This window comes from Cynoglossus semilaevis, chromosome 4 (assembly GCF_000523025.1).
Source record: "Cynoglossus semilaevis isolate Cse_v1.0 chromosome 4, Cse_v1.0, whole genome shotgun sequence".
NCBI lineage: Eukaryota > Metazoa > Chordata > Actinopteri > Pleuronectiformes > Cynoglossidae > Cynoglossus > Cynoglossus semilaevis.
The window spans coordinates 3,852,606-3,877,726 of record NC_024310.1 but is presented as its reverse complement, the minus strand read 5'-3'; the positions used below and the strand labels follow the sequence as shown (position 1 = coordinate 3,877,726).

At 39.3% G+C, this 25,121-nt stretch overlaps 2 protein-coding genes across 2 annotated transcripts in view; both read right to left on the bottom strand.

Annotated features, from left to right (window-relative positions):
* myo18ab (myosin XVIIIA b) overlaps positions 1 to 25,121 on the bottom strand; it is an 89,876-nt gene that overhangs the window by 57,960 nt on the left and 6,795 nt on the right. The window contains exons 3-10 of the mRNA XM_017031856.2: positions 5,481 to 5,568; positions 4,788 to 4,894; positions 3,306 to 3,482; positions 2,881 to 3,120; positions 1,171 to 1,293; positions 878 to 978; positions 624 to 687; positions 348 to 492 (exon numbers count right to left, since the gene is read on the bottom strand). Coding sequence (XP_016887345.1) covers positions 348 to 492; positions 624 to 687; positions 878 to 978; positions 1,171 to 1,293; positions 2,881 to 3,120; positions 3,306 to 3,482; positions 4,788 to 4,894; positions 5,481 to 5,568 — 1,045 coding nt within the window. The remainder of the gene's footprint in view (positions 1 to 347; positions 493 to 623; positions 688 to 877; positions 979 to 1,170; positions 1,294 to 2,880; positions 3,121 to 3,305; positions 3,483 to 4,787; positions 4,895 to 5,480; positions 5,569 to 25,121) is intronic.
* On the bottom strand, positions 6,761 to 14,468 carry LOC112486981 (uncharacterized protein DDB_G0284459-like). Its single transcript, XM_025055315.1, has 5 exons — positions 13,606 to 14,468; positions 10,687 to 10,784; positions 10,099 to 10,131; positions 8,818 to 9,921; positions 6,761 to 7,969 (listed from the first exon to the last, which is right to left on the bottom strand). Exons 2-5 carry the CDS (start codon positions 10,723 to 10,725, stop codon positions 7,880 to 7,882), a joined length of 1,266 nt encoding a protein of 421 aa, XP_024911083.1. The 5' UTR covers positions 10,726 to 10,784; positions 13,606 to 14,468; the 3' UTR covers positions 6,761 to 7,879.

The following is a 25,121-nucleotide window of genomic DNA, read 5'->3' as shown; positions in this document are numbered from 1 at the left end:
ATGCTAATGAAGGGTAAATTTAATTAAAGGCCGTGACACATGAATGGACTTGTCACGACATTTCGTTTTTCCTTTGTATTTTTTTTGTTTATATAAATCCATTACATTAGTTCAGTAAATGAACAGGCATTTAAATGGCAGCAGTTTCCCACTTAGGAAACAGTCCACCAGTTGGTCTGACACTGAAAAAACTGTGCATTTGGTTTCCCACACTTGATTTATTTTTTAATGTTAATAAAATACAAAGTTATGCATGTTTTACCACATGAATATTTTTAGAACAAAATCTAGCAAAGAAGTTAAATACATGTTATGATCTAAGTTTTAGTCTGTAGGTCAGTGTTTACCTTTAGTGGCTCCTGCAGCTCCTAGGTGATAAATGGCTCCGAGGATGAGCCAAAGAGCCTTTTGTTCATCACCAGAGATGCCCAGCACTTTCATGGCTGCCTGCAGCTTCGTGAACTGCTGTGCAGATCGCTGCTTGTCCTCAGCCTGGGGACAAACACATCAAACTTTAGTCTCCAAATCTCGCCATCGGCCTTTACTTTGCTATTTCCAGTAGGGATCGAGGATATATTCATGTCAGAGAAATTAATCATTTCAGTAACACCACGCGACATTACCTTGGACTGTGGTGCAATTCCGAAAGCACTGTTTTCAGCCATGTGGTTAAAGTGCAGCTCAGTTCTGTAAGAGAGAGAGAAAGGCTGACCTGAAGTAACCTGCTGCAACCATAGGTATCTAAGCCACGGCGATAGTTAAACTACATTAGAATCAAGTATAAAGATTCTGCCAGGAGTGAGGGAATAGCTATAAAAGAACTAAATTTCTTTCTGACGATGACATTTATTTGACTAAAAGGGGCCGTGGGAGTCACCTGAGGCCGCTGTCAGCACCAGCCATAATGTAGTAGAAGATGTTGAAGGTTGATTCTCCCTCAGGTCGTCTGCTCACCCTCAATTTCTCCAGCAGCATCGTCTAAAGGAGGGGAGACAATAGACAAGTCAGAGGCAAATTGCAACCGCTGGGATGTTATTGTTCTAACTGTCAGGATTTCACCTTATTCTGTTTTCTGTTCACATCTCTCTGCTGGAATGCCTTATTGTGTACGACAGTAGTGTGTTTTGTATGTGTGTGTGTGTGTGTGTGTGTGTGTCTGTTTGCACATACCTGAATGGAGGCCGAGGCCACCTGTCCAGCCTGGTCAAAGTCAAGGGAGACAACATGGGAGAAGTGACTGGCGTTTGTGTTCATCGCTGTCGAGCTGTTGCCGAAAGCCCCCGGGAACCAGTGCTACAGTGATCCTACTCAGAGCAGTGGATTTAAAGGATGATTACTGTATGTGCCACATGGGTTTTTAAAGGAGTACGTCTGTGTATTTTTGAACCGAGGCAATTTGTCACAAACACTATCTCACAGAATTATATTAAATACAGTAGAAATAATTATGATTCCCTTGAAAGATATATAAAAAGGAATCTCTCAACTACAAACATATTGATTTTAGGTCGAGTACCAAGAGAAATGCTGTATAATTTAGACAAATCCAACCAACCATTTATTCCAAACCCAGAGCCATTCTCTTGTCACTTAATATTTTCTAGTGATGCACTACTAGTATGTATAGTGCTACTAGTGGTGAAAATGTGAAATTCCGAATGACAGTTTCCTGGGATTCTTGAGATTAACTCAAAAACAATCTAAAAAACAAAACAATCATATTCTCATCTCAGGAGCAGATACAGAGGTTGTGGAGGTGTTACGGTTGTGGGCCATATTCTAAATGTTACTAAAATCTAAAGGGTAAACATTGGGGTCACCAATGACACCAGCTCCAGATCCAGCAAACGAATCACTAACATCTTAATCAGTCTGTCGTGCATCTCACCATGGTAAAGAAAACAGCAATTTACTGTGTAAAACACACACTTCCTGAGCCCACTGTGATTAATGTGCAGTTGCTGCTCCAACACTGTAGGATTTATAACACACTTAATCTTTCTCCAGCTTGCAGGTGGAAATGAAGTGTCATATCTGAACCAATGTAGGAACCAAACAAAACACACAAATGTCAGCTTAGAGTGTTAGCTGTAGCTACAATGTTACAGTGAGAAGGAAATATGAATTTGAGACTGTTGGTATTTCTTCATTGTAACTTTCATAATAGATCACGCCTGCAAACATACACTGTTCATGGCCTTTAAGCTTCTGGCAACTTCCGCCTAATGTGAGTTTAATTGTTGTCTCTCTGTGCGGTGGCATTTCTAAACAACTGTAGGGTTGTTGGAATGATGCATTAACAGACACTTTATTTGCTTCATGGCAAAGTTTTATTCAAAGTGTTAAAGATGAGCCTCTAGAGAATTTCTCAAAGTGGAATCTCAAGGCCTTAAAAACTATATATTTTTAAGTTCATTTTAATTTATGAACTAAAAAAAAAACAGACTATCGCAGTTTAAACTAACTATGAACGAGGCTTTTTAAACTGTTTAATTTTTTATCAAGTGACCTTGAAAAAATTGAATCTTGACTGGAACTAAGCAAACACTCACTCATCTGCAGGGTATTTTATTTATTATTATTATTTGAAGGCTGCAGCGGTTTGCAGGGTATTTTATTTATATTATTATTTGAAGGCTGCAGCGGTTTGCCATTTACACTCGAGTGAAGCAGAACGTTTTCAGCTAATACCAAGGTCAGACAGAGACAATATTTCTGACTGTTATAGAGGATGTTGGGTCGTACAGGGGTTCTCAATGGACCATAAATTCTTGCAGTGACTGAAATGACCGATGTGGCCTTGGTTTTTCAGTACAACTCCACGTGAACGAAACGACGAGTGATGAAATGATTGACTTTAGAGGCCACTTGGCCTTAGACACATCGAGTCATGATGCCTGCAGTCTCACCAGAGAATATTTTGCCTGTGCTGCCTGCAATCGAGACCAGATACTGGAGCAGGTGTTGGCAGTTGGTGGTCTTGCCGCCGCCAGACTTGCCCAGCAGCACGATGGACTGATCCTGTCGTGTGGTGAGAAGGTTGCGATAGGCCGACTGTGCCACGGAGTAGATGTGAGGAGCCGTGTCATCGCGCCGGCAGCCTTTGAACATGTGCATAACCTGTTTGTGGAGGAACAAAACATAAACAAATAAAGTCAGCCAAACCATCTAATCTGGCCCGAGTCTGTCCAGAAATATTCTGGCAAATACAGTTGGAGACCACTGCTCTAGTGCCCAAAGGACCAAACAGATTTACCCTGGTCAGTGGTTATTAGAGACATGTTCTACAGTATGTTAACACATACCTTCTCAGAGTACATGGAGGGCGTGCTAAGAGGGTTGATGACCACCATGTTCAGTCCGGCATAAGTATGAATAAGGTTGCCTCCGTAACGCTGCCTCAAACAGTGCATCACACTGGACTCGTTGAGATAGAGGAGTGAAGCAAGGTCCTCCGATCGATCGTACGATGGAGGATTAGCCTGTGAAGAAGAGTGACGACACAAAAAACCCACATGGTCATGTATTTATGAACTAATAATTGTCCAGGAGAAGTTTCGTAATCTTTTGGTACTTTACATAACTTTACATAATTGTTATTTCATTTACAAATGTTCTAATTCATTTCATTAACAAGCTGTGCCCTCTTCTGATTCCAGTAGAGGGCACTGAAGTATGTTTACTTGGAATTAAATCCCGACACTTTTAACAACACAGTACGTTTGCTGCACTGAAACATCATCCAAAATGATGCTAGTAGAAAATGAACAGCAGTCTGGGGCAAAGGTCAACAGTTGGCTGCTGCTGACTGACAAACTGCCCACTCTCTCCCTCCACAGTCAAATCAATACTGACAGCCATCACTTCATTCTGTTCCCCTGCTGAGACCAATCAGCTGCAGGCTCTTAGCTCACATCCATCTCGCTTAATTAAACCTGGGAGCAGCTGAATGAATAATATTGGAAAAATCGTTTGGCCAGTTGTCCTTCTCTATAAAGGGGGCGAGTGTGTAGAATGTCCTTTATGGCACTTAGGAAGAAGATTTCCAAATGAGCTGCCTTAAATTGTGAAAATCTAATGATGTCTGCACTCATAAAGATACTGTTGCTTTGTGATTCTCAATCTCTGTGCCGCGGCACAATAGTACACCATGTGAGATCATCTGATGTGTTGTAGAAAGCTATACAATTTCACAAAGTTGGTGTAAAAGCTATTATTTATTTACTAAATAAATAATTTGTCTTCATTAGTCTATGCAAAAGTGACAGGTAGAGCAATGAAATGCTCTTCCACTGGAGCAGCAGATGGCTATAAAAACAAAAAAAGAGACTTAAGACTGTTAAAGGAGATGGTCCTACATGTCTTTCTTCAATTCCTGCGAGTATATTTGTATTGTGTTTAACAAAACAGACTCATGTTTCATACCTAGTAGGTCAGTTGTGAGAAGATTAACAGTAAGAAGCTCGTTTTATTTCATTACATATACTATTTGGGAGACAACAAAACAGACACATTTTGAGAAGATTAAAAGTAAGAAGCTTGTTATATTTCATTACATATACTATTTGGGAGATGTTTGTATGGCGGTACTTTGTGGGATGTTTTAAATGTAGAATAAGTGCCTTGCCGTCATGTACTGCTCATATATAGATGCGTGTATAGGCATGGAGCATTTTATACATACATTACGGACCTCTGGTGGTTGATAAGCTTAGTGATAAAGTATCCATTAATTACATGTTAATAACAGTGTCCCAAAAGCTTAAGGAAAGTGTCTTATATTTTACCTTTTCAATGTCATCTTCGTCCACATCCAGCACTGTCCCATCATGCTCTAGTTTGATTTTCACCTTGCCTTCTGGCAGAGTGCCATTCTCCGTCTTCACCACAGTGGCTATGCGGGGGGAAAAAGACTGAACTCAGACTAAAGTTTGAGCCATTTAAATAAGCACTAAGTGCAACAACCTGTGTTTCAAATGTTGTAAGAGTACGAAGCTCAGTGTGTGCTGTGTAACAGAAACAGGATCCTATTGACTAGCTGTGCTTTTTCCATCCATTTCTTCCAAGTTGAGGTCACTATTTACATCATTTATTTAATAATCTATTAACTGAGACCTAACTGAGAGTTTGCTATAATTCAAATTAACCACTTCTTTTTTCTTTGTAAAAGTGAAACAGATGGCTGGGCACAAATGTGTTATGTGTGTGGTATAATTGTAGCTCCTTGGATTTGCTTCTGGCAAAAACAAAAGCCTCAAGTCTAGTACAGGACCAGACTTTGAAAAAACCTTTTGTGAGTCAGTAGTTTTTAATTATGTGTTTTAAAGCTAATGACCATTAGAAGCATAAACAGAGTAAGAGCATATTCAAAAAAGTAAAATTCGGTCGGCACATAAAAGTTTAGTTAAATTTGGCATCCAAAATGGTCCATGCTTCGTCACAACATCCACTACACAAAACTGAACAATGAAGCATCTCACCCAGGGAGAAGCCATCTTTGTGGACAAGCCAGACCTTCTCTGATCCATACCAGGCCTGCTCTGCTGCAATCTGCTCCTCTGTTTTCACCTGGTGAACAGAAACAACCACAGTGACTTACGGCAGGGATAACATATTTCTGGCCCGTCATAATCTCATTTATGGCCCTTCATATGAACGTCATATGAAGTTTCAATGAAACCTGGAACAGTTCTAGTTTGGGAAAGCAACACATGCTAAAAGTCATGAGGGAAGAGTTTGTCAAATGTGTGAGAAACTTCAAACCAGAAACGTCAGTGTCCTAAGGTTTAGGGTGTGTGGTGATCAAAAAGAAACTCGGGTCAAACTAATAAAAGAAAGCACACGGGAGAATTAAAGGAATGAACAAAAAAATGTGATTAATGTCCAAAGAACACATGTAGTCATAACTACATTACTGTAGTTATTAAACACTAGCTGGGAAAGTTATCCACACAATTAACAAACAGGGGGGAAAGCACAGCACAACACGTCAGTCTAGAGTGAACACTGGTGAATATGGGACAAACTGGTGGTGAATCACACTCAGGCACGGTGCAGGTCAGACCTGAGGTTTCTGAGCTGCAGCATGAGATGCCTGAAGTAAAGCCACAGGGTCCTCTTCCACTGATCCCTGGTGTTTAGGCCAGCATGAGGAGGGGTCAGAAGTAACAGTTATAAATGAGCAACACATGTTTCACAGACACACACTCATCAAATACAGAATCCAGCTATGCTTCCCGACCGCACGGTTTCAAATAAAAACATGGCTTTTTCTTAGAGATCGACTGCTGGAGCCACTGCTGAATGTCACACAATTATGTAAGTTAGTCACACAAAACAAACATCACCAGGCAAGCGCCACCAAACGTGACTTTTATCAGTCCTGCTTAGTTACCCATCAAGATGAATAACAACGCCCAGGAAGGTTATTTAATGAACCTGATATTTTGTGAAACAAGCGCAAACCCTAATGTCAGTGTGTTACTAATTAAACCTCATGTGACACGACAAGGAGTCAATATTTCACACTTGATAAACCACAGACTGCAAATAAAGATGGATGGAAAAAAAGGCCTAAACCTTTTGATCACTTCCTGGTGACTGCCTCAGGTCTGTTCTATTGGTTAAATCAACTAAAACGAATGCCTGTTTGTCACAGATTAGTATGAAAAGCACTTTTTTAAATACTTTCTTGCTAAAACAAGCAGATTTAGATTAAGTCTTTTTTTTGCTAAAACAAGCAGATTTAGATTAAGTAGTACCAGTGACACATTCACTTTTTAGTCACGAAGGCCCAGAGAAGAGCAAAAGGCTGCTGTACCTGGACGGAACACTGCTGGGAAGCAGGGTCAGGGGCTTGAACACAGGATGAAACATTGACTGCAGGTTCCAGCTTTGCCACAAATCAGCCACAGAGAAAACGCACCAAATGTAACACAAACAAAGCAAGAGGAGAGAATGGGAGTAAGGACGGAGAATGGAGAATGAAGCAGACGAGTTAAATGTGGGAATAGAAAATGAAGTGCATCAAAACAAAACAAAAGAGCAGGAACACACAAATGACTGTGAAATAATAAGCAATGGTGAGAGACTGTGCCCAAAGCTGGGATGTTAGTGGAAGCATGATCTGTTTTCTAGCCAAAAAAAACATATAGTGTATGTTTTAACTCTCAACTAGCTAGACAGCTACTGTAGCTTTTTTGTCCTAAAAATTGAGGATCATCTCTTCCGTGCAGTTATTTCAGGTTAGCTTAGGGAATTTGGTTCTGGCAAAATGACAAAAGTGAAAACGTGTTTAATCCTGCTTTAATAATCATCTGCAAAAAAAAACACCAATCACAAAAGCAGGAAGCCTCTGGGAAAAAATAATTAAAAAGTTAAAGCTAAAGTTAAAAACTACAACTTCATGGAAATTTTCAGAAAGATTCATCTTGATTGATCACAATTTATCCATATAGTAATACTATTAAAAAAATGTTTGATAGTCTCAGTATAAGGCACATTTTGATAGATTATATTTTTCATCTGTGATCAATGATCCACATAGGTAACCCATAATAATTTGAATAGCACATTTCCCTTGTGTGACCAGTTATACTGAGGTAACTAGAACAGCGGTGAGTAAGTGTTGGACGAATCCCAGAGGATTAGAGTAACAGAAATGAGGGTTAGAGTTGTAGCCAGGACACAAGCAGCAGGGATACAATTTCACTACGTCATGACTTACAGCTGGCAGACCAACTGTTGCCCCCAGTCAGGGGTGACAAACACCGTGTCAATACTTCCACCTGCTTTGTGCCTCTAAGCAAGCCGCGACAAGCAATGAGTGTGTTAGTGTTGGCCATTTTCTTGAAACAAGGTGACAGAGACGATCAACAATTTAGACATAGACAGGAGTGAGATTTACAGGGGCATTGAAGATCCTCATCAGGCGTCTCTGAGCCTCCTCTGTGGGACTAAGCAGCGCCTCCTACAAGTCAGAGCAGCAAGCAACAAAAAAAACTGAGCACAAAGATGCAGAAGAAGCAAAGCCTATGGTCGCACACAAAGTGAGCAGGATGTTTTTTGATATTTTTCCAAATCTTTCAGTCGTGATAAAATAACTTAGCCGAGTAGGAACACAGATCAGCACTGCAATGTTGTCATCACCGTTCACTCCACTCGTTAATAACAAGTTGTTATAATAATACAAATGTTGCTCTCACTGCATGCAAAAAAAATCCAAACACTGTATGTTTTTTTTTATTTAAATATAACTTATATCCTATGATAATTTTTTTAAATTTAAATATAACTTATATCCTATGATATTAGTGCAACCAGTGAAAAGTGTGTGTCAGTGTGTATAGGGAAAGTTATGGTAATTTATAATGGTGTAGGAGTAGTACGGCCACATGGATGACTGACCCGTCAGTGCTAATGTAGCCCAACACAATTTGGTAATACAATACATTACAATATTATTGCATCAGTGCACCCACATCACCATGCAGGACATTGTAACAACACACCCTTAATGGTGTCTCAAACTGGATTAGTGTCTCAGAGTAGAATTTATGCAAATTTCATAGCATTTTATAGCATCTATTCTTCGACTCACAGGAGATGCCAGTAATAGTAAAGTTATCAACATCGTGCCAAGAGCTGAGACTCAAAAGCGAATCTTATAGCTGCTTTGAGACATGCACTCATGTCTAAAGACTGCTCCAGACATTAAAATTAGAAGTGGGCTCCACACACAAACACCACGGTGCTCTTCAACTTCAAACATGCATTTCAAACTGCCACGGCATGCCAAGTGAGGACTCTTGACTCTACCTCTTGATGGCTAACAGCAGGCTGTTGAACAGGAGGAACTCTGGGAGCGAATGAAGCAGGACTTGGACAAGGGGGGTTTGAAACTTGAGGGGGTTTGGAGAGGGGGATAAACCGAGGTGGAGGAGACAGAGCAGTGGCTTTTTGGGCTACTGAGGAGGGCGGACGAGGAGGGTTTGTTGGTGTGGTTTTGGTGGGGGACACAGGAGGCAGAAATGAGTTAAATGACTTTGAAAATCGATTTGGAGCAACCTCTGATGAAGAAGGTCTGGAATGAGGGGATGTGGAAGGTGCTGAGGTTGGACTCACAGGAGTTGTGTTGGCTGTGTTTACATTCGATTTCAGACCCTGTGTAGCAGGGCCAGGGTCTGTTAGTTTGTTTTTCACTTCCTGTGGTTTGACTGTTGACTTGTCCTCTTCTTTTGTTTCTTTTTGCTCAACTCTTTCTTCCATTTTGTCATTCTTCCTCTCCAACTCCAACTTTTCCGGCCGTTCATCATGGCGTACTCTTGGACGTGGTTCCCTGGTTCTGCCTCTGACCATGAGGTTTGTCAGGCCTCGAGAGATGTCGTCTCTCTCCTCTGTTTTGACAACATCATGTTTAAAAGAGAACCCTGGGATTGATGGGGTTTTAGACACTGCAGCTGGCATAGTAACAAACTTGTCATCTTCATCTGTCGGCAGAACCTTCCTTACAACACGGCGAACCACTTTCACCACTTTCTTACGAGTTAGTCCCTGATCATCCATGGCATCCGTTTGGTTAGTGCTATGGCCTGGAAGTTTGACATCACTAATGTGTGCACCATTGGCTATGCTTTTACCCGCGACGCCATTTTGCTGTTTGCCATTGTTCATTGTTGGCTCTGGACTTTTGGAAACCTGGGTTGTTTCAAGGCTGGTTAGTGACTCTCCTGCCTTTGACAATGTCTCTTGGCGCGCTGGAACTTTGACAGGTGTCCTGGCTTTAGGTGGGGACGGACTCCTGACCCTTGTTGCTGAATCTTTAGGTGATAACGGCGGGGGACTTTTAACCCGGAATATTCCCCTGCCGGGGTCTAGAGCTGGCACTGAGTTGGCCCTGTTGGACAGTCCGTCTGTCTCTGACTGCTCACAGAGAGCAAAAAGAGGACATATCAGGATGTGTGCTAATACTAAAAGTTATTATCAATTTGTTTAGGTTCAACAAATAAAATCAAAACAAAAAAAAAACAAAAAATTCTAGCTAACAACACGGGACGATCACCATCAATTGAACTATAATAAAGGGTTGCAGTTACTTACAGTTGTGCTGCCTGGCTTGTTCTCGTCTTTGATCTAAACGAGTCAGTATGAAAAAGTACATCAAAAGCTTGTATTTTTCCACTATCAGCACACCACTGTGCAAGTCTCAAAACATGCCAAGTATATGTGAGTCAGCATCAGATTGACAACAGTTGCACTGAGATACAAAACTAATATTTTTAAGCAACATAAAACATATGCACACGGTGCATTAGTCTTAGTCTGGTGTTCAGTGTCACAGCAGAGGTGAAGCTACCAGAAGTATATATAACAAAATGAACAAAACAAGTCTTTGATAAAGGTGCGGTAGTCCTTATGGTTTATCATATTATAATATTGCCTTTAACTGGGTTTTAATTTAAAAGCTAATGTATAAGGTTATCAAAATCATATTAACTTAACTCTTATTTACTTATTTACTCTATTTACTTTTTTTTTTACCTCTGGTAATCACTATGCATGCAACTAAAAGGCATCACCTTCTTGGAATGATAAACACAATGGCCACGCATGTTAGACCTAGAGAGTAACACACTGCAAAGTCATGCAACGTTAATAGTGCTTTTGACATGTCCAAATGACACTTCCCTTTTGCTCCCAGAAGGAAAAGCGGGATGAGAATGCCATGTTGACTGATCTGCTGTCATGGGCTGTGATTGGTGAGATGATGACGATATGGAAGGAAGCTAGGAGAGGAAGAGTGGTGAAAATACACACAGGCAGATGAATTAGGGATCCTTAGATTGACATAGCAGAACCTTCTGTGTAGGCCAGGCTACAGGCTGAAGGCAAAGCAATGATACCATCTAGAAAAGCAGAAGACAGACAGAAGATATGGTGAGGGTGGATTTAAACAAATGAAAACATTTTGCAAAAGAGCCCTACACCTGGGAGCTTTGGATCAAAACCTTGTGATCAACACTGTTGGACCGATTTAAACAAAAATTGTCTGCTTCAAGCAAAGAACAATGATTTCAATTTGTTCAAATAGAGAACTGCCCACTTTGAAAAGTGAGGGCAAAGGAAATTTTACTACTGCATCAAATACTTTTTCCCTAATCACGTATGGAACACACAGGAAGTCGGACACCAATTTACATTTATGCATTTAGCAGAGGCTTTTATCCTGTAGGAATCGAGCCCAGGACCCTCGGCTTCTAAGGCAGGCGTGCTAACCGCTACACTATGGAACATACAATTGCATATTTCAAGTGGCATTTTGTCCATTACTGCAATAAAAGAGTACTTAGCTGTTCAACCTGTAGCTGGCAAATTCAGACTCTCTCCTTCATGAAGAGCAAGGCATTTTCATCAGGAGAAAGACATGGACTGCAGGCAGGCCAGTCAAACACATGCACCTAATGTCTATAAAGCCATGCTTGTGTAAATGGCCTGGTAGTGTGCTGCAAAACAGAAACCATCCTAATGGTAGCATATGTTTCATTAAAACAACATTCTTAGCCAAGAGAAATATGGCATTGCATTGTTGTTTCTGCTTATAAATATAATGTTAGAAGAGGAAGAAGAAGGCAATGACCCATCCGTGGGGTGCAGAAGGCAATTTTAGCAGTTCCCAGGGGCCAACACTTGAACCTGCCATTGTCTAAAACAAACTTGATCCAGAGAATGTCAGAATATGAGTATTAAGTTGATAAGAACTTTTTCTTACTGAGAAATTTTCTTACTGTTGCCATGATACATTGTAGTCAAAATGTTTCAAAATGAAGAAGAAACAACAAAGGGCCTGTCAGATTTTAGTTCACTAGGCATCACCTATATCACAAAAAAAAAGGATGGAATTTCACAACCAAATCAAAACTAAATTGTCTTGTCGCAATTCTTGTGACATCGATAAATCCCATCGCCATAAGCAATAAGATCTGATTTAACGGTGCCTGTGTGAAATTTCAAATCAATGTTGCATCAGTGATGTCTTCTTGAATCAAACGTACAAGACACAACAGGACGAGTGTTTCAACACAATTGTACAATGAAAGCCTCACAACACCTCGGTTGTTTCCTGTAAATTATCAACTCACGTCCACAAATAGACAGTGTTACAATCACAACCGTCTACAGTAGTGAGGACAGATATGAAGACATTCTCTTTTCTTTTTCTACAGAGGTGGAAATTGACTCTGACTTTGCCCTTTGTCATCTGACTCATCTGCTAATTAAACACAGTTTATTAATGATCTCCCAGGACAGAGTGGTCACTGAATTAGCACAATGACCAACAGAATTATTTATGGAATTGATAGAGTACAATCGAGACACTTTGCCAGCCCAGCACATGGCCACCAAAGTAACAGAAGTTACTAGAAGACCTTCCACATACACCTATTCATTGGCAACACTGCTAAATACATGACACCAGACCTGAAACAACACACGTTTCAGTGTAAAAATCTAAAAAAGTATTTAAATTGGTTTTGTTTCTTAAACTGCCTTACTTATTTGTTCATTTGGTTTTTCATAATGGAATAAGGTTGCATAATCGGGATATAGAATGTATAGAAAATGGGATTAAACGTTCTCCAAGACTTAGATTAAATTCATTTTAACTTCATGAAAATGAATTGTGTTTTTGTCGTTCTGAGGTTCCTGTGGAGTTTCATAGAGTACTTGTATCAGCAATACACTTTGCTTATATTTACTGAAGAATTGTTGTAACACGTGGACCAGTGATGGTAAAAAAGAAACAGCAATGACATCAGCACTATAATAGCCTTATGATGCTCCGTAGATGAGAGCTATAAGGTATGATACAATCATTTTATTTTTAACCAGGAAAAAAAAAACGTAAAAAAACGTATATTTTATTACAGAACACAAAATTGTTTAACGTATATTTTATTACAGAACACAAAAACAATCTTTCAGGATCTGTTTGATAGTAGTTTGGTCGTTGACACCACAGACTGTCTTTGGTTATTTTATTCTATTCAATTTTCCTTTTGGGAACAGCTAAGCTAAGCTACATTTTGGTCTTTTTACTTGAATAATCACAATTATTTTAGACCCATTGATCAACACAATGTCAAACATCAGCAAAATAATTTCTTAAACAATTTAACCCCTATTAAGGAGTACAAACGTTTTCTAAAAAAAAAAGAGGCACAAATCACAAAATATATGAATCAAATGGATTTAACTGAAGAATGAGTTGTCCACTGAAGTAAGTACCAAGTTTAACTGAAAAAAATAAACCAAACGAAGGCCTAGAGCACAAAAAAGTCCACTTTGAACTGACCATCATTAGCTGAGCAACCATTTCACATCTTCCTATTCAATTACAATTATAAATTATTTAAATGGATAGGTCATTGACAAGTGACACAAAAGCTAATTTTCCTCTTAAATATGATTATCAGCTGAAAAGCCACTTATGCTGCCCTCTAGCTCGCCACTACCAGGCTATATTTAGTGCCACCAGCGTTAGAGTCACAGGGCTCCATAGTCAGAATATCTCTGCCAAACTCTCTGTCCGTCCAAAAAAGATTGTACCTGCTTTGAAGTATTTCCACAATGCTTGTATTTCCTCAGGTGTCACCCAGAAAATCAGGAAGCAGACAAACGTAAAAAAGCCGGTATAAGTTTCCAGAGAGAGAGGGGGACAAAAAGAGAGAAAGAGAGAGACAGCAGTGCTAGAGCTAGAGAGGGGGTGAGGCCTCTTATGGGCCGGCTATTCCTGACAGGGGACAGACAAGAGATGTGGGGACAGCTGTTGGGTTATAATCGGGTTGAGTGTGGGTAAAAATAGGAGGCTCTGCTCTGCGTCCAGCACAGGTCTGCCATCGACTCCCACAGACACCTCCACAGGCCAATCAGCAGCTGCCGTGTTCAACACATGGTTCCACAGTTGCTGTCTTTTCTGCTGCCCTAATGTGTGTGTGTGTCTCCTAGTGTGTGTTTGTGTGTAAAAGAGAGACCTTTCTTGTAGGATCTGTTGCTGTAACTGAGAGCATCCCACTCGTTTTCTATGTCAACGTTGCAATATTGTGTTTTTTGGAACTTTAGGTGGTAATGGGACACAGTTGACAGACCCAAGTTTGTTTAGATTTGAAGTTTTATTCACTGTACAAAGTACTTCGAAGCTAGCTAGAAATTCCTCGTTATTGGACAAGAGAACCCTCAGAACTCCCCAGTAATGTTCGGATTTCTAGGCTGCTCTTTGTGTACAACATAATTCCCACGTTACACACAGTAGGGATTAAATAGAAATGTTCAAGCAAGACATTCCAAGGAATATCACTTTCTAAACATGCTGACTAAGATTACTGTCAGTCTGACTTGTTAGACCCTGACTCTTCAATGCTGGGGCTGTAATATGACGGCTTTTAATTACTTTTTTTTTTTTGCCTACTTATTCTAGTTAGTTAGTCAAGACACATACCTGTACACGCAGTTCCGTCATCATCCCGCAGACTGGTACCACCTAAAAGTCACACAGTCTCCACTTGGTTTTCGTTTTTTACCCAATAGTGTCAGTTAAAACCATATTAGAGCAGCATCATCTTTACTGATGTCTGTTGTTGTAGTGTCTTCCTGTGTGTAACTGTTGAGTGCAACAGAGGAGAAAAGGAGGAAGGAGAAAAGCAGAAGCATAGTGTTGCAGTGAGAAACAAAAAACCCGGGCGAAACAAGTGTCTTTGTAGCTATTTTAAGATATTTTTATGAGGACAGATATAGATAGATTAGATAGATTTAGATAGATTAGATAGATAGATAGATAGAAAACATTATTTTAAAATGCCTGGAAACAATAGAAATGTTTTTGAACAAAAGGTCACCTGACTCTAACATATATAAAAGGGTGCTAAAGATCACAGTGGATAAGAAACACAAGAAGAAGAGGTAAAAGAAAAGGAAAAAGAAGAAAGGGTAGGTAAACAGGTAAATAAAATTGAGAAAAAAATAAAACGATCAAATTAAGTTGTGGATAAAAACATATGTATGTATTATGTAAGAACAAAATGAAAATAGGAAAATGTATAACTATATTTTTAAAGAGTACTGTTGAATAATACACAAAATATTCTAATATATGCTCACATTGTGTCTGTGTCTATTTATCTACTTCCTACTAACACAGGGAACATGACGAAACCGAATCACTGAAAGAACAAACCACACTCTTCCCCACCCAGCAGCAGATTGTGCCCCATACACAAAGGACAAACCCCAGAACAGCAGATGCCAGACCACAAATCTGATGGAGCTCTACAGTAATGTAGACCACAGCCACTTCAGTTATGTGACCTCAAGATGGCGCCAGAGAACCAGAAACGGCTCCACCGGCCTCAGAAAAACCTTGTAGTTACACAAAGCCTCCATTATTTGACAGGGGCTGCCCGTGGTATTCCAGGGAGCAAACGTCCAAGTGATGTAGAGTGCAAACAAAGTATGCTGTAAAATAAATGCGAGTGTGGGAGTTGTCACATGTACAAGCAAAGACCCTATTAGCCTTATCTTCAACCCACTCAACAGAAACAGAAAGACTGTGCAGGTTGTTGCACGGCTGAAACGCTGCTCAGAGGCTTCAGTGCAGGGAGAGGAAGTGCTTTGTGTAGAGTCCATCATCACAGGAGTCTACACAAAACATGAGTCAGCAGCAGGATGCAGACACAAGGACCTCTGTTTGACTTCATGTGTTATTTCAGTATAGAGAAATGAATCTTGAAAGATTTACTTTGTTACCACAAGATGGAAATGATATAAATAAATCCTTGCATGGAGTTTAATTTTATGTTAAAATATAATATAATATATATATTATTAATTAAGATATATATATGTAGATATTAATATTATAATAATACTAATACCATACTAATAATACAATTCCAGTAAAGGATGACAGTGAGTACTCAAATGCATTCTAAAGCATCACCACTAGGTGTGACTAAATACCACATACTGGAGAGTTGCCATCCAATCCTGCTTCTCATCTTGCAGGTTTTAAATGATTAATTATGATGCTACTCTGTTGACCATGGCTTAGAAGTTGCTAAACAACACGAGCACGTAAAACAAAAAGGTCTCAGGGGAAATATGGAGCTTCTCTTTAACTATTTATTAATTCCACTTATTCTACAATAGCTTTCAATGTAGGTACAGTATCTAAAAGTTAGGCCAACTCTGTCCCTCTGTACATCTGTGTCTATCTTGATATAAATACTAACTCATAAGACAGGTGGCAGAAATAGAGAGACTAGAACAGCGGAGCAGAGGTGAGGGAACATTGGAGGGGGAGGTAGGGATGACCTGCCATGTCTGAGAAGAATCCCAGCACAAAAACACAGCAGAACTGTCCATTACTGTTTTCTTAGAATTTAAGTGCACATTCCAGACCGAAGAAAATACTGGCAGAAGGTAAGGGACTACCCTGCCCTGTGGTTTCCCTTCCTATTCCCAGCATGATGACTAATTAAATGAGTGTGTCTTTGTTTGTAGATAAACAGTCCCACAACGAGGTGACCAGGCTCTAACGTACTATACAATTAAAATGTACATTCCTACAGTGGCATGTGACATTCCAGCAGCAGGCCCAGAGGACTGGACTCTAATGTCCTCTGCTGCTGTCAGCACATGCTTGGACAATGTCACTGCAAAATACCCAACCACACACACAGACACACACACAAACACACACTAAACCCATCAGTCCATTCAATCATTTTCCTACTACGGTGATAGTTTTCATTTCTACTCACATGTTGTCAGGCCTGATTATGAAGGACACAGAGACCTGACAACCAGGACTCAGTATGATGTAACATCACTCCACCAGGCCTGTGTTACATCACCACTGCTTTGTGCAAAGAGTTTTGCTGCCACAGGTCTTAGACTTGACATAACCTGAGCAGACATGACTAACACTGTGGCTCATCAGCAATGAAAAGCCAAGTCATCATTGTAAACCCATTTGGAACATTATAAAGAGCATAAACACAGTTTGGACAACACACATCCACACCCCTCTCTACTCTACGTTACACCCTTTTGAAGTCAATTACAACAGGAATACCTGAGACCACACATCATTAGTGGTATCGCACTGTCAGCATCAGCAACTGTTACTGTGAGTAAGTCAAACAGGGCACAGCTAAAATTCCAGCTAAAAAAAAATGGGATGGAGTGAGGAGATGTAACATGTGCGGTCACCACACCCAGTATTTGGTGATCAAACAAATGCAGCTAAATTAGTGATGTAGTTGTTTTTGTATGTGGCAAATATGACTGATTGTGAAAAAAAAAAGAAGCAACTTAAGATTTTTAGTAGGACTGCATCTTTAAAGGTTAACCTTTTCCATACTGCCTCAAGCTTTTTTCTAAACGAGACAAAACACGTCCAAGGTTCAACAATGTTTGCACTGATCACTCTCAGATAAAGTCTATCCAAGGAGGTTCTGTTCTACCGTCTATGTGATTGCCCAGTAATTGCCGGAGACTGGAGACTGAAAGGGATAGTAGTCAGAACTGATGTTGCTTAAAAGAGTCGTCCTTACTGAAAATATCTCTAATTAGGAAAATACACGTGTGCATACTGTATGTCATTTTAGCTTTATTTTAAAAGGCATTACTACAAGTTGGCACTTAAGTGTGCGACAAAGCTACCCCCAGAAAGTTCAAATTTTACCAGGGGCAAACTCCAACAGTGTATAAGTTCATGCCTGAGCATGTTAGGTAAACTGAAAAATCTTAAGATACTTCCAAAGATAAATCCTTGGTGATACGGACTCCACCGTATTATAAATAAACCCATCACTTTGGACACAAACATGCAGGGAGATTTAGCTTAGCCATGAAAAGACACACACAAACCCAACATTTTATAGACAAAGGCAGTAGTGCACTAAGCTGCTTAAAAAACAGATTCATCCAGGGCCTCACAGAAAATCACAGGCAACAGTAACTACATAGTACATATGACCAGTGACTCCTTTCCCAAAAATGATGAGGATATCTTTAACATCAGAGTTTTAATAAAGCTCAGAGTACGCTTTTTAAATAGATTACGGGGAACTACTAGTTCAAAAGTTGTCTTGACATGATTCAGATGACATCTCATTACATTTCACATTTTCAATGACCAAATGCATAGCCTAATACAAGCAGATATTCTCCATTGTTTTTACGATATCTATCACTTTGTTGTAAGGACAAAATATGGCACTATATTTCTTTAAAACTCCGCAGAATGCACCTTCCCTGCCCTCACTTCTATAGGCCAAGGAGCAACAGATACCACTGATGAATCCCCCACTGATGACAGCTCCGAAAACCAAACAAAGGTGATTAGATGCAGATGAAGCTACTTGGCCTTAAGGTGACACTCCCTGCCTGAAAATGTGCTTAGTGCTGATGAATGTTTCTGGGTAAAGCCTCTGAACACTTCATATTTAAGGATTCAAGTCGAAGTTGAAATTAAGCTTTACTGTAACAGTTTCTGTTGAATCATGACTGTTGATGTAAATGTGATTAGTAACGATATCCTCTTTCTGAAAAGTCATTTAATCCTTTCATTAATCCTCTACGTACACTGTGACTTTTAGCTTAGGTTTAGTTTGTCAGCCTTAAGCCATAATGAAGTCACTTGTGAAACTATGTTATTGTAGGTTCTCTACAATTAAAGTTTCAACCAAAAACAAAATCTGCCAGTTTAATATATTTGGTTTAGGACTTACAGTACCTGTCGTATCTTTATAAAAATGTCTTTCTGAACCATCAATGAGGTCTATTTAATTTTCTATCTGCCAGTTTAATATATTTGGTTTAGTTTATATTTTTTGTTAGTGACTATCAAGAATGTTCATTGTGTCTCAAAGGAAGAACATTTCCTTCAAGACACAATGGAGCCCTCTGCAAACATTAATGTATTATGAGGTCTTAGGGAAAATGATTGGAACAAATAAAAGGAACCCCAAAACACTGGAGGTAGACCCCACAATATTGGAAATATATTCATGTTTATAAACACTAGATTATAATTGTTGAATACTTTAAACCACTTCAAAATCAGTAAGTAATTAAAGATTGAAAACTTAATTGCAGTTTGACTAATTCAAGGTGGCAGTCTAAAGCAACAAGTAATTCAATTCTCTGCTAATTATAACAATGTCACTGTAGCAGCCTGAAGTTATGAAACTGACACTGCAGTGACGGAATACAGCAGTAAACAAAGAGAAGGGTACACAGACTGTTCTCTCAGGTCAACATAAGCCCCAGGGCCTGGGTCAGCTGAGGGATGGTGCATAAAACACTAAGCCGTTCACAGACTTGTTTGTTCAGATGGAGGTTCAACAGCACTGGACATGCTGAAGTGTGGCCTTCAAGTTGAGCATGTATTGTGTTTAGTAAGTATTCAGCAACATAAAACACACTGTAACTCTGGCTCCATAAATCCACCAGTACAACTGAGAATGAGCAGCTTTTATGAACAAAAACAATGAAGAAAAATAAGCTAATTTTACCAGGTTGGATGCAAATCTCAAGGTGCAGCTTATCAGCAGTCAGTTGCGCTAAAAACATTGACTGGGTTTTGTTTTTTTTTGCAAACTAGGTACATCGGAAAAGCTTTATGTATATACAGTATATGTGAGAGGTTTGAATAGTTAGAAAAGTTTTGCACATCCACATGATTTACAATAAGTGTGACAGGACAGGCCAAATATACTATATGGCCAGGGGAAAAAAATCAGGCTGTGGGAAGAAATGTTTTCATGGCTGAGATATGATTATAGACCAATACCAGGCTCACACCAGGATACTGGAGCTGCATTGTGAAGATTTTCTCCTTCAGACTGAATATTTCCAAACTTTTGTTGCATGTTAGGAAGTGAAAACATTGTGAGTCTCTCTTAAGACTTCCAAGTTTAAATAATATCAGAATATAACAAAACATCAGTCTTTCTTTCAATCTGATGCACTGACGCAGTAATGGACTTCAGATGGTTGTGTGTAGATTCTGATGATGACTGATAACCTCAAAATGGATGCCGTGAGAAGTAAAGTTCACCTGAAATGAGCCTATTTAAATAGTCTCTGTTTAAACAAGCATGATTCAAGTCAGAATATTTAGTTTGTATCTTTTTTATTTTCTGGCTAAATTATATTAAAATTTCTTTCAAGAACAACATGGCAAATAAGGCAGCAAAACACTGACAGGTGACAACAATTAAATATAAATAACAAACACATGTGAAAGACAAACACAGTACGATAATAGTGGCTAACATTAACCAAACAGGGTCGTATAACACCAAATAAACCCAGGATTCGCTTTAGAGTCAACATTTAATCAATGAGAACAACCTGTAAAGGTGATTTTAAAAGTATTATATATAATGCACAATGTGTAGAAATATGCTCATACACTGCTTAATTTAATATTGTTTTAATCACTAGAAGCTCAAAACTGGTCAAGTTGAAGAAGGATCTCTTTCCACTGGTCACCCTTCCTTTCTAGAGTAGTGTCCAAATGTACATGCTCCTTCACTTTAATTCTGCAATTTCCTTTTCAATTTAGCTTCAGGCGTAAACAATTAGAACATCCTTCCTATAGCTCAGAAGGGAGGAGGACAAATTAGAGTTTCTCTATCCGGCTTGGCGTTGGCCGTGCAGTGGTCACACTGAAGTGGTTTGGCACGTCCTGGATGCAGGAAATGATGGGAGTTGACAACATAAAGATGGTCATGATTAGGGCTATGTCATGTTATGTAATGTGTTGCTGTAATGAAACATTTAATTTTGTGTGAAAATATCAGTGGCTCTGCTGCTTTCCTTCATCAGTGTTCAAGACCAGAAACTGCACGCACTGACACCACCACTGATCTACAGCTGACGCTATCCTACCATTTTCATCTGTGATGTTTTTTGGGGCCTGTAATTATTGCAGATGAAAGAGTAATTGCCAGTACACCATATATTTTAAGCGAGCCACTCATATCAATACCATATGTCATTGGTCAAAGTGAAACCAACACAAAGACTTAATCACCTTGAGAAAATGCAAAAAGGGCGCCCAGTTTTCCTTCAGTTTTTCTTTTCTTCAAAAATTTTATTTTTATTTTAAACCACACCCTTTGACACAAGAAAGTAGGTATTTTTGATGCTCTGCTATGGGATCAGTTGTACATGTTGGTCAATGTATTTATACACATTTGTAGTGCCACACAGCAGTGGTTGTTACCATGAAGAAGCCAAGGAGTAACAGATACCACTGATGAATCTCCCACCGACAGCCCCGAAAACCAAACAATGGTGATTAGATGCAGATTAAGCTTCTGGGCCTTTAGGCAACAAACTGTCCAAAAATGTGCTTAGCTCAGATGACTGTATCTGGGATAAGGGTTTAAGTCAAAGTTGAAATTAAGCTTTACTTTAACAGGTTCTGTTGAATCATGACTATTAATGTTAATGTGATTAGTAATGATGTCTTCTTTCTGAAAAGTAATTTAATCCTGTCATTTATCTTCTACGTACAGTGACTCTTAGCTTAGGTTTAATTTGTCAGAACAGCCTTAAGCCATGATGATGTCACTTAGGTCTCACAAAGGATGCAGTGAAACTATATCATTGTAGAGTCCCTACAATTAGTTTCAAGTTTGAATCAAGAAACTGACTTACAGTACATATTGTATACACATTTGTAGTGCCACACAGCAGTGGCGTTACCATAAAAAAATAGCCAAGAGCTTCTGTTTCAGGGAGAATGCTCTCTATCTCTGCTGCTGTGTCATTGAACTCAGTGTGGGTACAGAGGGAGGAGGCTGCTGACAGAGTGGTTTTATGTAGACAGCAGCAGCACAGGGAGGTCGAACTAGCTGTGGCATTTAACCAAGACAGAGATACTGCAACACTATTATCACAAACTCTCATACACTCATCGGTTATCAAAAGTGGACACACCCTAACCAACGGTGGATGGTAGAAATCCAGGCTGGTCTGAATAACAAAGATTTCTGACGCATGGACATGTTTTATAAACATGACAGTAAGTTCAGTGAACTTAAGAGACCTCTCAAGTTAACCAGATGCAAATCCAGTGGAATGTTTTTGGGGATTTGGTAAATGGTACACTGGGAACATTTATGTGCAGCTGACAGATCCTGATGTAACGCAGTCCCGTCACACAGAAGAAGTCTCATAGGAAAAATAAAAATAAAAAAAAAATTAATCTGAATGAATGACATGGGAAAACCACTATGTCAATTTATTCTGTGCGCACACTAATCTTTAATGTTTGTTCCCTATAAGAGTTCTCTTAGTCACAGGACTTGAGAAAATATTAATTTCACAACTACTTTGTCAACTAAGGAGCTACAAGACATAAGACTCACCAGCAGTAATCTTTCACTAGGCTATCAGACCCCTCTGAGACCTTACAAATGTTAAGCTGCAGAGAATGGATAGAATGAAAGTGTCATAGATCATCTTGTACTAAATAAAACACACAAACATTATTTATACATCCGTGTTTCTCATGAAGTTCCACATATTTCCTGGGCACTGTTTGTATGCTGCCTCTACATCTACAAAGACATGGTGCAAATCCTTTTGACCTTCTCTTCTAGCACACCATTTCCATCCTTATTGTACCACTTTTTCACATTTTCAAGTTGAGAACAGAGCTGGAGACAACCTCAGCAAACAACTGGGAAAGATGGGGTATATCCTAGACAGATTGCCAGTCCATCACAGAGTCAAAAATCAGACAGTGATTCACTGATTGACATGTATAGACCTACGTGTGATATTTTCATAAAGTGCACTGGGTTTCTGTCACTGATGTCCACAAAAGAACTCGCCACCATATCGTTGCTGAGGTGTTATTCAAGCTTCCAGTGTACATACATGTGTCACCTGTGTAGTGGTGGAAGTGTCAGTCATATTTTAGAGCTCGTCCTGCAGCATTCCTGTCTCCTACCTCCTTGAGACGTGACTGGTCTCTGAACTCTCACACACTGAGTTACAGGAAACACATAAGAATGAACAGAGCCTTTCAGAGCCTGCTTATCCCTGCCTCACTGCTCCAGCATTAAAACCAGTACTGCTCATTTGCAATGCAAACATGCTGAACACAAACCCTGAAAAAATACACTTCTCAAACATCCAGTAGTCCTCTGGTTAAAACCTGATGATTTGACACTTGACAAATAGCCTGTTGAGCCCAGTAAAAGACATCAGCTTTGATTCATGTAGTTTTTTACCCAGAAAATAATACTTTCTTACTGCAAAAATGTGGTTACACAAATAATCCTTGTACTCGGAGATGGTTGTTTTAGCCCAGTGCCTAGGGGACTTGAATAAAAACAATACATCCAGATGTTTTCTTATTGAAAGCACAACTACTATATAAGGATTTATACAGAAACAAATCTAAGCCTAAGTAGCAGATAAAAACATTACATTGACCGTCTCCCAGGTGGAACTACTGAGGCAGTTTTCTAGTCAGGAATTTTGTTTTGACAGACTCACTGTAATAACCACTGTCCATAATAAGAAGCATTAGCTCCCTCACATGAATTCATGTTAGGCTGTGCTCATTCAAGCGCCTTGACACAATAACTTCAACCACCTTTAGCACAGAATGAGGCTCTTTTGATGCAGCATATTTTTAACATTCGAAATGCTCACAAATGAAAGTGTGACTAACATAGCGCACATTGGTTGTGTCACACGTGTTTTTCTGGGTGCGTCCAGATGCAAACATTCAGATCCTTTTTTCAAAACGCAGCGAGTTGAGTATACAGTTGAGTATACATACATTAACACTTTTTTTTCAAAAAATATATACAAAATACATTAAAGAGAGTGCTGCCAATTATGTTTTTTTATCATCTCATAGTTAATAAATCACAAAAACTACACTTTGCCTGCCTCGATTTTATCTCTATTAAACATTACATAAAACATAAAAAGCTTAGCTCGAATGGGTGAATATTTCATAAATATTTTTTATTGCAATTAGAAATCACTCAAAAGCAAATTCGGTATTGGGACCAAAATGCTAACAGTACTGTCTCAAACACTGCCTGAGAAAAGTCTGGGAGTAATTTGACATATATTTGTCCCGTCATGATCGTACAACTCTCGCAGAACACAGGTTGGAAAACAATGGCTTTTATAAACTACATTTACAGACATCACATTATCGTTTTCCTTCCTCGGCTCTTCGCCTCAGAACTTCATTCCTCTTCCTCCATGAGAGAATCCCATGGGGAGAGGGTCAGGAAGTGGTCTATTTGTTCCAAAGCAGATTCCACAAATACCAGAGTGAGACCTAAAGGGAGAGGCCTACATCCCGCTGCTTCCAAGAAGCCTGTGAAGGCAAGTAATGATGGCTACCTACTACTTCATATAGTCTCTCAGTCACACACACACATTTTTAAGGATTTTCCATTTGGATCCCAGTGATTCCTCTAAGGGAAATTAGCACAATAAATCAAAGTTGATTTACTAACAGGTGACCAGTATGCTTAATATTTACAGGCTGTTATTAAATCATTTAACAGATTTCTGAGTTAGTTTAGGAACCACAGTGGGTTCCTATAGTAATGATGTAGGTTTGATGAAGAAGCAACAAATTTAAACTAATTGGAATAATCTCAATGCCTTGGATAAACAGTACAGTAATCCACTTGTATTTTGGTTCAGGGTGGAAAAATATGTCTCCTGTTTTCCTAAGACATCTCAACTGTGCTTTATTTAGAACATCCTGTCTCATATTGACACAGCTACAAGAAAGCCTGCATCCTGTCAGTCTGCTTCCAGATCTTGAATCCCATGGGTTGTTGTGGTTTGTGAGTAAGACGTCTAATTACTAAGACTTATTATTGTAAATCAAATGTTTCTTCTTTACTTTAAACTATCAGTGGCGATTGTAGATAGATCCAGACACAAAGACATTCTGCCATCAAGACTAAAAAAAAATCTTAATATTCAAAGTATTTGGTTCAGTCTTAGATAGCTGCAAAACAAAATCCCTCGTCTAAGCTCTTCTTGAGTGTGTCACTGGA